Source organism: Salvia splendens, chromosome 2, assembly GCF_004379255.2.
Source record: "Salvia splendens isolate huo1 chromosome 2, SspV2, whole genome shotgun sequence".
NCBI classification, from domain to species: Eukaryota; Viridiplantae; Streptophyta; class Magnoliopsida; order Lamiales; family Lamiaceae; genus Salvia; species Salvia splendens.
In genome coordinates, this window is record NC_056033.1 from 9,006,546 (window position 1) to 9,017,933 (window position 11,388).

At 35.8% G+C, this 11,388-nt stretch overlaps 3 protein-coding genes across 8 annotated transcripts; all 3 read right to left on the minus strand.

Moving 5' to 3' along the window:
- Positions 1-2,873: 2,873 nt before the first annotated feature.
- LOC121787185 (uncharacterized protein At2g27730, mitochondrial-like) lies at positions 2,874-5,201 on the minus strand. 5 transcript variants are annotated; one of them, XM_042185863.1, is made up of 4 exons: positions 5,104-5,200; positions 3,918-4,036; positions 3,338-3,376; positions 2,874-3,250 (listed from the first exon to the last, which is right to left on the minus strand). In XM_042185863.1, exons 2-4 carry the CDS (start codon positions 4,017-4,019, stop codon positions 3,044-3,046), a joined length of 348 nt encoding a protein of 115 aa, XP_042041797.1. In that variant the 5' UTR covers positions 4,020-4,036; positions 5,104-5,200; the 3' UTR covers positions 2,874-3,043. The 5 variants fall into 5 exon arrangements, 3 of the variants coding, with proteins under 3 accessions (XP_042041797.1, XP_042041789.1, XP_042041782.1); XM_042185855.1 differs by having other exon boundaries at positions 4,194-5,200; XM_042185848.1 differs by having other exon boundaries at positions 4,132-5,200.
- A 920-nt stretch (positions 5,202-6,121) lies between these two features.
- On the minus strand, positions 6,122-7,353 carry LOC121772760. Its single transcript, XM_042169979.1, has 2 exons — positions 6,240-7,353; positions 6,122-6,144 (listed from the first exon to the last, which is right to left on the minus strand). Exons 1-2 carry the CDS (start codon positions 7,351-7,353, stop codon positions 6,122-6,124), a joined length of 1,137 nt encoding a protein of 378 aa, XP_042025913.1.
- Positions 7,354-8,933: 1,580 nt separating this feature from the next.
- On the minus strand, positions 8,934-11,175 carry LOC121787205 (glucan endo-1,3-beta-glucosidase 14-like). Of its 2 annotated transcripts, XR_006047297.1 has the most exons (4): positions 11,016-11,175; positions 9,895-10,925; positions 9,691-9,815; positions 8,934-9,211 (listed from the first exon to the last, which is right to left on the minus strand). XR_006047297.1 is itself a non-coding variant. In XM_042185888.1 (3 exons), exons 1-3 carry the CDS (start codon positions 11,059-11,061, stop codon positions 9,756-9,758), a joined length of 1,137 nt encoding a protein of 378 aa, XP_042041822.1. In that variant the 5' UTR covers positions 11,062-11,175; the 3' UTR covers positions 9,179-9,755. The 2 variants fall into 2 exon arrangements, 1 of the variants encoding a protein (XP_042041822.1); XM_042185888.1 differs by having other exon boundaries at positions 9,179-9,815.
- Between the last annotated feature and the right edge of the window lie 213 nt (positions 11,176-11,388).

An 11,388-nucleotide genomic window follows, 5' to 3' on the forward strand; every position in this document is an offset into this window, starting at 1 on the left:
TGAGCGTTTGTGTTTGTGAAAAAGAGAGACGTCAGGTTAGATGTGTGTGCAATGTCTACACAAATAAAGACTCCCTCTTTGGGAACAATCACGTGCGACGCACAGCACAATATACTCGTACGAATATATTTATATTAGGTAATTTGCTTTTATACTCCATATAATAATAAAGCCATACCAGGTAATTCAATTTTATAAATAAAGCCTTACAAAATAATTTGATTTTATAAGTAAAGCCATACGTAAATATAATATAATAATATTAGTAAAATATATTTATGGCTAAGTTTAGTTAATTGATCCAAGGGGAAAAGAATCGAAAATAAGTTAACAAAGAATTGAGATGGGTTTTTGCGACAATGACGGTAAGCTGTTAATTTGTTTGACAATTTCCTTTTGGGCCGATATAGACACCCCTTTTGTACAGTGGCGGATCCGGGGGCAGGTGGGGGCGGTCGCCCCTACCCGACCGTCCGGAGAGCCTAAATTTTTCATTGAATCAAGCCGAAAATAGCATATCCACCCCCTCCGTAGAGTGTAGAAATATTTTTGTTTTCAATAAATGTCATATAAAATGTAGTAGTTCAATGGTTTGGTTGTTGGTTTATTAACTAAGATGTCTAGGGTTCAATCCTCAACAAAAACATATTTTTTTTCATTTTTCATTTTTTATTTTATCCATTCATATTTCTTCTTATTATCAAAATAATACCTTTAAATACTTTATGTAATCTAAACTTTTACTAAGTTGCATATATTATGTTGTTACATTTATTCTTTAGTTAAAATCATTTTTAATCTTGTGTTAAAGTCTTTTATCCATGCATCTTAATTATTCTCTATGTAACAAAATAAACATTTTAAATATTTTTGAAATATAAATATTTAGTGCTCTACTTATATCACTTTTGTATATAATATTTCCAGTGATTTAAAATGTACATATATTACAATAATTTTATATTTTAAAATGAATAATACATATTTGCAAGCTAAAGCATTTTATATTTATATATTTTTTTATTTTAAAATGAATAATACATATTTGCAAGCTGAAGCATGTTTATATTTTATTAATGAAGCTAGTGCTACTTAAATATTAATATAATATTTATTTATTTTATTATTAAAAATAATATTAAATTAAATATTTAATATTTAAATATAAGTTCTGCCCCTGCCATTTTCGGGTCCTGGATCCGCCACTGCTTTTGTATGACATGTCTCTATTAATGTTTTTGTAATTTTATTTTCCCTTTTTTCCTTTTGAAATTGAGCAACTGTTGATTGATTGGGACCATCTCCACTAAAAATTTAGAGTAAACTTTAAATCACATGAGCACCACATTGCAGTTTACGTTAAACTTAAATTATTGCTAGAAAAAAAATTATTTGTATTTCATTTAGATCATTTAGAACCATGTTATCAAAATCATTTCTTTGTTCTCTGTGATCCACCTCAAGTCAGCAGCATCGGTAGCACTAGTGGGTATCCACCTCTAGTCGGGAGCATCGACAACACTGGTATCCACCTCTATTCGGCAAATTTCATATTTACAATGATTTTTGGATGTAACCCTCCGTCCATGATTATATGTCTTATATTTGACCGACACAAATTTTAAGAAATTGTTTAACTTTATATAATAAAATAGGTAGAAAAATTCATTTAAAATGGACATAAAAAAATAAAAATAGTTCAGTTAAAAACGAACGGAACGGAAGGGAGGGAATAGTTTATTCGGACTCACTCATAAATTGCAGGCTGCACTAAGTTGTAACATGTCGACACATACCCTGTATTCGAGAGAGATATAGGCTTTGATTAAAATGAATTACATTACCAAATTTCTTTTGTAGTGCTTTAGTAACCACACAAAAAAATGGTTGACCAAACCGAAACCGAACCATGCATTTTATTCGGTTAACCAGTTCTAAATGCTAAAAAACCGTTGGCAATGTTCAAATCGGGGACTTGCAGAAGGGAGTCGCGCGTGCATACTAGTTAGTTGCGCTTTCTCCATTTCATCTTTCATTTTTGTAATGTAAATCATTTTATTATCAAATTTCAGAATATTCCCCGGAACTCCGGGGAGATGATCAAAGTATAACTAATATTAAGTGTATAATTAGAGAACAAAATCCAGGCATTAGATCAAAACAATCTAGTTCATTATATGAGCATTTTAGTTCACAATATGACTTTGAAAACAAAGAGTGAACCAAAACACTATTATAGTGAAGTATTTATTCCGTGAAAGATTTAATTCACTAATGGTGTTTTGGTTCACTCATTCGTGTAGTGAACTAAATTCGTGTTCTCTAATTATGTATTTAAGTAGTGGTTTCCCTAGATCACTACTCTATTCCATCCGTCTTCATTAAATAGTCCCATTTGTGGACAAGAATTTCAATGAGAAATTGGTAAAGTACAATAGATGAGAGAAAAAGTTGGTAAAATAGTAGTCATATGAAGAAAATGTAGGTAAAGTAGGGAAGAGAGAAAGAAAGTGGGTAATTTTTTTTTTCTATTTTTAGAATTGAGACTATTTTTTATTGACATCTCAAAATACAAAATCTATTTTTAGTATGATTTAGTTTGTTATGGTGAATTTAGTGACTTGTATATACATTTGCAGTATGTATCTATGAAAGTGAAATTATTTAATGAACACAAAATCAACAAAAATAATACAAGAAATAAGTTTTCCATAGAAAATACGGACTATTTGGTTTCCTAGTTTTCTCAAGAAAAAAAATTCACATAAACTCAATCCCATAAACAAGTCGCTGCCCACGGTTACAGCTAAATGGCATTTTGGTAAAGTTGAAAACACTATGCATGCACATAAATATTCAAGAACATTGCTTGATACGAGCAAAATAAAGCCATTTCGTTTAAGCTAAAAATAACGTGTTGCAAGCAAGCAGCCGAGCCAAATTCTCTATTTTGGAGTTCCCTTATGAAACAAAATGAGATGGAGTTTGTTTGATATTATTGCGTCAACACTCAACATACTGCTCTCACTCTTGAGATATCTTCTTAGTCATGCACTTCTTCAGGTTTCTTCTTCGAACCCATATACCATCCAACTGCAGCAACCATGGTAACAATACCAGCAATAACACCATAGTTTCTGTGCTTGTCAGTTGAAACATTAGGAGTTTCAGAGGCGCCACCACCACTTGGTTTAGCATCAGCTACAGATCCTGAGCTTCCTGCTGCTGGAGTTCCACCTGATGCGGGGCCCTAGGAGTGATCACAATGCATGATGAAACATCTATTAGTATTCAAATAATAACTACAAACTTGTGCTATGCAGATATATATGTCTACCTTCCGAGCAAGCTTCTCCAGCTTCTCTTGTTCCATTTTCTGAAAAAAATTTGTAAAGTTTTCTAGTGAGAAAGAGCATTCAAAAACTTATTGAATCATAATTATATGAGACCAAGTATATACAACCCTTTCGGGAAAACAAACCAAGTAATTAGCCAAATGGTGTATAAGAACCCACTCAAGTCTCAACAAAAGGTGACAACATATTTCCGTATCATCAAACAATTCAAACACAATCATTTAATGTCATGGAGTGTGTGTGTGTGTGTGTGGGGGGGGGGGGGGGGGGGTTGATATGAAGTTCCAACTCTAAGGCAGTATGAATTCAAACTCCTAAGGGGCAGACTGTCTGATACATGTTCGACCTATTAGGAAGTAGGATTTGAATTCATGACTTTTTACTTACAATTTAATCTACTCCACCCATTAGCCCATTGCTTGGAACATCTGCGCTCATATTTTAATCTACATGTCATTTCAGCTCTAACGATGAGCAAAACGCAACTTGCCATAAAAAACTTCCATAAAAGAGTATGCTGGCAAGCCTGCATCTAACATGTTGAACCAAAATGTAGTTCACCTTAATGTACACATTTTCAGCAGCCTTCTCCTCCTCACTGAGGACTTTGCCGCCACTTGATAACCTGCGTGAGATGTATCTAGCAGCCATTCTAGTCGCCATGTAAACAAAATATTTTCCTGTCAATGTAATTAAGTTTTGGTCAAAACCCACAATGTGATAGATTTTTTCGCTGATATATGAACTACAGTATCTTAGATCTTTTCAGTCCAACCTGTTTAACAGAATAAGTCTAACTGTGTAATCAACAAACACATAAAAAGGTGTCGGTTCAACCTGTTTTCTTCTGTCAAATACATGGCCTGTGTCAGCAACAGAGGAGGCCCAAACTGTCCTAGCTAAATATTCCAATGTTGTATATGCATTTTAACTAAAGAATTATAGCAGTAACAAATTCTTTAGTCAATTTTTGGCACTAACTACATTTATCCCAAACTGCCATAGCATAGCTCACATACTGTTGAAGAGTAGTATTTGCATTTGAAAGCCTTGTACTTGCACACTATTCAGTTAGGATAACAGTTGCAGAAAAACTAGGCCATATATCATTTCTAAGTTCAGAAATGAGTAATTAAAAACGAGGCAATCATAGCTGCTTGTCTCTTTGAAAATCCTCCAGTCACAATACAGAGAGTTTTTTGTGTGTTAACAGTTTCTCGAATCTGGAGAGGAACATGATGAACTATCTTCAATAAGGTGTACAAATATATAGATTTTGAAGGATATACACAACAAGCATACAACAACAATAGAAAGGAGATAAACTCATTCTTTGTAAATGCCGCATTCATTATGCAAAATCCCATAACACAAGAAAAAACCAAGCGGAGAATCCTTTGAATTTCACTAAAAGTCTAGTCCAACACAAATGAAATGGAAACAGTGAGCATGTTACTTTGAAACGAAAATACATATTACATCCTGTAATTGGCGTCAATGAAACTGGAAAAATTCCTTAAAATACCTAATCAGAGCGAAATAACCAAATTATTTCAAAATTAAGGAAACTATGGCATAGAAAAGTAATTGACGACGATCAACAGACGAAGAACTTCATAAAAATCGGAATCGCGAAACATTATACAATCACCGCCTAAAAACCGAAAATCACGCAAAAAATGGAATAAGCAAGAGCTTCGCAGCTGGCATAAATCTGATAACGCATAGTGATTGTGTATGTAAATACTTAATAAGAAGAGAGATTGCAGAACAGCGTGAGAGATGCTGTATGATGATTTGTATTCTAGGTGTGTGTGGAAGACCAGAAATCCAGAATGCTCCTATAAAAATAAAAAGGTCGAAATAAAAAGAAGAGCTTGCTTGCTTAATTCGTAAACATGGGCTCAACACCTTATCTTCTCTATTTTATTAGGCCCATTAACAGATCACACTTTTCTCATCTAAAATGGGTAATCCATCCTTCCATTCATAATAAAATATGTACAGTACACATTTGCCAAATATCCACAAATTCGACGAATCACCGAAATTTTAAAATTTGATTCAGATATATGGATTTTCGATTCGGATCACATTTTTTTCATAAAATTTAGATTTTCGAATTAGTTTGAAACGAACTTATTAAAAACCAAAAACTTGAAGTCCAAAATATATTTTAAAAATGTACTCATTATATAGCAAAAGTTTATAACTAAGAGCATTCATAATGTGATAATGATAATGGTGCCCTTGCATTCCGTTTCGGGGGAATGGAATGTTAACAACACGCGTTGTGGATGTTCCGTGGCAAGTGATGTTCGGTGAGGGAGGGTGAGGCGGGGGACATTCCTGATTCCGTCATGCACCCGCCTCACCCAACTCCATCATATTTTTTCAAATTTTAATGCCTTTTTTTCATTTGTTCATGTTCTTATTAGTGTCTTTTTTCTTTTTATTATTGTATTGTTTTGATATATCTTTTGCTTTTCTTTTTTTACTAGTAAGTATGTTTATATTTCTTGTTATGACTTCAGATTTGATATAGAAACATTTCATAAGGACTTCATGACATATATAGCAAATGATTTCTCTATTAATACAAAGAAAAGATGAACATCATCCACTACTACAACTCCACAAGCAGTGGCGGAGCCAGAGATTTCATAATGGGGGTCCAAAATTAAACTTCAAAAAAAATTATATAAATTAAATTATAAGGTTCAAAATGTAAAAGTCAAATGCAATCACATCATAACATTTGTCTTCTATTCTTCATCTTCTGAAACCGCTGCATAATAGTTTCATTGGTAACTTTAACAAACACATCCTTTTCGATGTAAGGAACTAAGCAATCATTCAATAGTTGGTCTCCCATGCTATTACGTAGAGAAGTCTTGATGATCTTCATTGCTGAAAAGGCTCTTTCTACTGATGCAGTGGCAACTGGTAAGATCAATGACAACTTAACTAATGAATAAACCATTGGAAAAACTTCATGTTTCCTTGTAGAAACCATCTTTTGAGCAAGACCACTGATTCCTGATATTTGTGAAAACTTTTCATCTATGCGCACATCGAAAATAAAGTTCTCAAGTTGACTTTTAAGCTCGGACAAAGCAACTTCAGAAAATTCAGAAGGATAATACCGTGCAAGACGAAGCAGCTTCTCCAAATCAAATGCAGAAAATAAATCCCTAGGATCAAAACATGACATGCATAAAACTAAGTCTGTGTTGACTTCATCAAAACGTTGATTCAACTCTTGAGCTTGCAAGTCAATAACAGAACAAAAGAGCTCAACTCGATAATAGTGGAGATTCTTCATTTTCTCAGCTCTACGTCTTCCTTTTTTTCGAGCTACAAACTCATCTTCCATGTCAAGCACATCCAGTTCATATTTGCTACAAAACTTAGAAACATCAGCAAGCAATACATCCCAATCTTTTTCCCTCATTATTTGCAGACGTGATTTTGCTACCTTGACAAGATTCATATCATTAACAATGTCTTGATCTTTCTTTTGTAGCACTTGGGAGAGTTCATGTGTGATTCCCAAGATTTGCTTCATAAGATGTAACACAAAGACAAACTCAAAACTATTTATAATTTCTAGCACATCATCAGCTTCAGCCCTTATTGAATCGTCATGACCATTCTCCTCAACATACTCAAGAACATCAACAATAGAAGAATATAAATGTATCAAGTTGACAAGAGTACCGTAATGTGAACTCCAACGAGTATCTCCAGGTCGCTTCAATGACATTTCTTGATTTAGTCCTCTTCCTGTGCTTATTTCATCACTTGCAATCTCTTTAATAATATTCTCTCTCTGTTTCTCTCGAAGTATATCTCTGCGCTTACAAGAACCTCCAACAGTATTACACAAACGAGAGATAGAATTATAAAAAGATTCGACAATTTTATGTTTTTTAGCAACAGCAACAATCGTGAGCTGAAGCTGATGAGCAAAGCAATGTACGTTTTCGATTTCCATCTACTGTAGGACGAAAATCATGATTACGTGGTTGACACGGACCTTTAAGTAAGTAAGCTCTGCGAACTTGTTCTATTAAATTTGGTGGATAACTCATTATATCAGGTCGTTCTCCTGGATCACTTGGAAGATTCTCTAAATCAACCTTACTTTTATCTTCATTCGATAATTCTTGAGGTTGAAGAAGTGAAGGTTCAACTGATGAAGAATCAACGGAAGAAAGTTTCTTGAAATAACGAGCCATATACCTACAAAAATAGTCAACACTGATTAAGTTCAAAATATTTGATATTTTCTGTATGCAAAACTATTAACACACACATCAAATAAAGAATTGGAGTTATAAAATTCCAACTACAGAACCACCGTAGTCCGTAGCCATTGAATTACATAAGCTATCTTCTTTCTCCCCCTTTGAATTATTATTGCAGCCAAACAAAAAAACAACCTATGTAGAAAAATTAATTGAATTATATTTGAGTTTTGAATAGACCTAGTTCTAGTTTACCAGATTTCAGACGTGGAACGACAGAATGAATAAGCTAAATTCAGACTTGGATTGGAACGGCAGAATGAATACGCTAAATTAAGAGGCACGATTCATATATATTTTGCTAAAACCTATCTCTAATATTATATTTATTATAAATTATAATTAGTGTGAAATTACTAAAATACCCCTAAGTTTTTTAAGAATTAGTGGGGGGACCATGGCCCCCTGGCCCCACCCTCCCTCCGCCCCTGTCCACAAGGATCCTCACAACTCGAAGCGGTAAATCGTGAGTTCATGTCGATTTATGTACTAAAGAAAATCGTGTGATTAGTAGTATAAATATGGCATATTAACTTCATAAGTCATAACCTTTTGAATTTAACCCAATAAATAGGTGTTGTGTTATACAGTAATTGAAAAGGTGAGGGTAATACTACTGCTCTTCAAAGATTGTCTATTACTGAAAAGAACACAGAACAGGTTTCAGTATTATTAGATTGAGAAAATGAAACAATATAAACAGAAAATCATTCTCTAAAGATTACTTCCTTTTAATTTATATTGTTTCCACAAAATTCCGAATATATTTTTCATTATTAAATGTCATCTCTATCATACAGATGCATTATTAATAGAGTGACAATAACATAATCTTTTTTGGCTGCCCACTTTTTATGTCGATATTGGCGTTCCACTCTATATACACAGTAGGCCAGCTCATTTAGACGTCGACTTCATCTCATTTTCCCTATTTCTGACTAATCACAATTATTTAATTAATTTCTTTCTTCAAGTGAGACACGACAAGAGTCTGCTCGAAACTTTGAGGCTGCTGGTGCTTGACCCTGGCTCTTAAATAAGCAGGCATATCATACTTTACACAACCAAAGTCGATACATCTTGTCTTGTGTGATGAGATTTGCGTGTGCTTTTTTTGCATACACAGATATTGCTGTCTGATGCCTAACACAATGTTTCATTCATATAATTATACTTGCGTATGCTAGTTTAACTTGTATATCATAATCCAATGAAGCCCACAAACAGCTAATATGATTCCACTCATGAACTAAACAAGAAAGAGAAATGGACGCGTAAAACGAATCTGATATATGAATAAGTAGAAACTTGCATCGTCACGAAATCGAATACAATAAACTAGAGTACATACATCTCTATTGTGCCAAAAAAAATCTATGATTAAAATCACGAGTATGATATTTATTGTGTGTTTATATGGATGAATTTCCTAACCAATCGAAAAAGTATTGTGTATCCCTGTCTAAAAATTCCTACTCTCCAAGGCTGTCCTCTGCACAATCTTTTTTTCCATTCCATAGCATAAGCCTCCTTTAGCAGCATCACCTGCACAAAAAAGAGGGTAACTTAGTTCTGTTTCAAGGATTAATGTGGAAAGCCTATCAAGCAATTATCAGCTTTCACACATCTTAAGCAGTAGTAGTAAACAAAGCCAATCAAGGAGCAAAGACGGCAGCGACGCGTTCAAACAGGCGCCGTTTTTTTCTTTATATTGTCAATAAAAAGTCATACATACATACATACATGTTTAGGCAGAATTTCTTATCTTATCATATCCTGATGTCAAACAAAACACCACTGAAAACGACTTAATCATGATTTCAATAGCCGCCAAGGCAGGATTTGTTTTTGCTTTGAAGCAAACAACTTGTTGGCGGCATACCGCCTTTGAATATTGACGAGTGATATTGGAAATGTGACGATGGATGTGTAAAACGTTTTTGTACTACATAATGGTTTCATCAAATTAGTTTTACTTTTTCAACTAGATGGCAGACCAATATGGAATTGGAAACAGTTCTGACCTGGAACGTTTTCCCTCTAAAGGAAATGGTGAAGAAAAAGTGTTGTCTGTAAACTCCCTCTTCCGCTACAACAAACATATAGTAACTATCAATAACGAAAGAATGCCACTTGACAACATCCCAACCTGAAATAGGCAAACAACAAAATAGATTAGCCAAAAGAAACGAAAACTTGTTTAAAAATCTAATCTCTCATATCCTTACATTTTTGGCAGAAGCTGAGTAATCCATACGGGGAACAATACCCTGCAGCCCAATGTTGTAAACAGGAGAGCCATCAGGGTAATACAAGCCGTAGTTCCTCTCAGAGACCGGGCCGGGCTTCATATTCTCATTAAAAAGCGCGAAAAAGAAGACATCAATGGCCACTTGAGGCTTCGCCGGAGTCCCCTGCCTCTGCTCTATCCTACTAAGCAGATTCCCATTGTACAATCTCGCATTCTCCGGCGTCGCCCCGAACTCATTCGGATCACCTTTGGAAGGCCATCCCGTTTCGGAAACCTTTACTTGGATGTCGGTATGTCCTAGCGCTTTAATAGCCGCGTAAACAGCGTCAATCTGCGCGTAGAGCATGTTGTCGTAGTGTAAATTGGTGTTTGGATCGATGGTGCCGGGATTGGGCTGGAAGAGGGCGTAGTCGAGGAGGACCTGGCCGTTGCTGTCCTTGTAAGCGAAGAAGGGGTAGACATTGATGAGGAAGGGGGAGTTGGTCTGCTTGTGGAAGGCGAGGATCCCCTGCATATACTCGGCGAGATCGGGGCGGAAGGCGCTGGCGGAGGGGGGGAAGGAGTTGGCGAGGATGTTGAAGGAGTGGGCGGTGGTGACGTAGATGTCCTTGGTGAGGCCGAGGGTGCGGAGGGCGGCGGAGACGGTCTGCATTGCCGGGAGGAGGTAGGATTTGAGCTGGGTGTCGTTGCCCATGAGGACTTCGTTGCCGACGGTGATGCAGGTGATTTTGGTCTGGGAGATGTAGGGCTGGACGTGCTGCTGGATCCAGGATTGGGCCTGGATTGGATCGGTCATCTTCTGGAGGTACTCGTTGCCTAATCCGATCACGAATTCGACGCCGGAGTTGGCGAAGGCGGAGAGGACGATCGGATCGGCGTCGTAGAGCTTTACTTTGGTGATGTTGACGGATCGGAGGAGAGACGCCACTCGCGACGGCGACGGAAGGTTGTTCGCAATCTGGCCGTAGTTGATCCCTACTCCTAAGCTCTCGCTCTTCGTCAATGAATCTGTGAATATATATACAAATTACTTGATTAATTAATTAACATTGTAGCTCAAACAAGAAAGGGGATCATAAAGGTAGAAGAAATTAAAACCTGAAAAGATAAGGAAGAGGAGGAGGAGGAGGAGAGGGATGGCCATTGCAAGTTGAGAAACTCTGATAAATCTCAGCCACGGCACTACTGCTTTATCGCTTCATTTCTGTGTATATATAAGTATATATGTAGATGTAGGCGCACACGTTTTTCTGCATTTAAATATATAAAATATTTACGTGTGGGTACAGTTACAAATATGAGTTGGCTGTGTATAGGTGTATCTGCATTTGGAATGTAGAAGGAAGGCGCAGTATTATTCTATTAGGGCTTTTCTGGTGAAGATTTTATTAGTGCTTTTCTTTTCTTTTCTGGTATCTTCACCTCTTCAGTTTTCATCTTTTACCTCAAATGAAACTGCATAGTTGATAGT

Coding starts and splice junctions, on each gene's coding strand:
- LOC121787185 (XM_042185863.1), bottom strand. CDS start 4,019: ATGGCGACTAGAATGGCTGCTAGATACATCTCACGCAGGTTATCAAGT. Junction 3,377..3,917: donor CTGAAAATGTGTACATTAAG/GTGAACTACATT, acceptor AATTTTTTTCAG/AAAATGGAACAAGAGAAGCT. Junction 3,251..3,337: donor TGGAGAAGCTTGCTCGGAAG/GTAGACATATAT, acceptor GATCACTCCTAG/GGCCCCGCATCAGGTGGAAC.
- LOC121772760 (XM_042169979.1), bottom strand. CDS start 7,353: ATGGAAATCGAAAACGTACATTGCTTTGCTCATCAGCTTCAGCTCACG. Junction 6,145..6,239: donor GATCATCAAGACTTCTCTAC/GTAATAGCATGG, acceptor ACTATTATGCAG/CGGTTTCAGAAGATGAAGAA.
- LOC121787205 (XM_042185888.1), bottom strand. CDS start 11,061: ATGGCCATCCCTCTCCTCCTCCTCCTCCTCTTCCTTATCTTTTCAG. Junction 10,926..11,015: donor CCTCTTCCTTATCTTTTCAG/GTTTTAATTTCT, acceptor ATATATTCACAG/ATTCATTGACGAAGAGCGAG. Junction 9,816..9,894: donor ACTCAGCTTCTGCCAAAAAT/GTAAGGATATGA, acceptor TGCCTATTTCAG/GTTGGGATGTTGTCAAGTGG.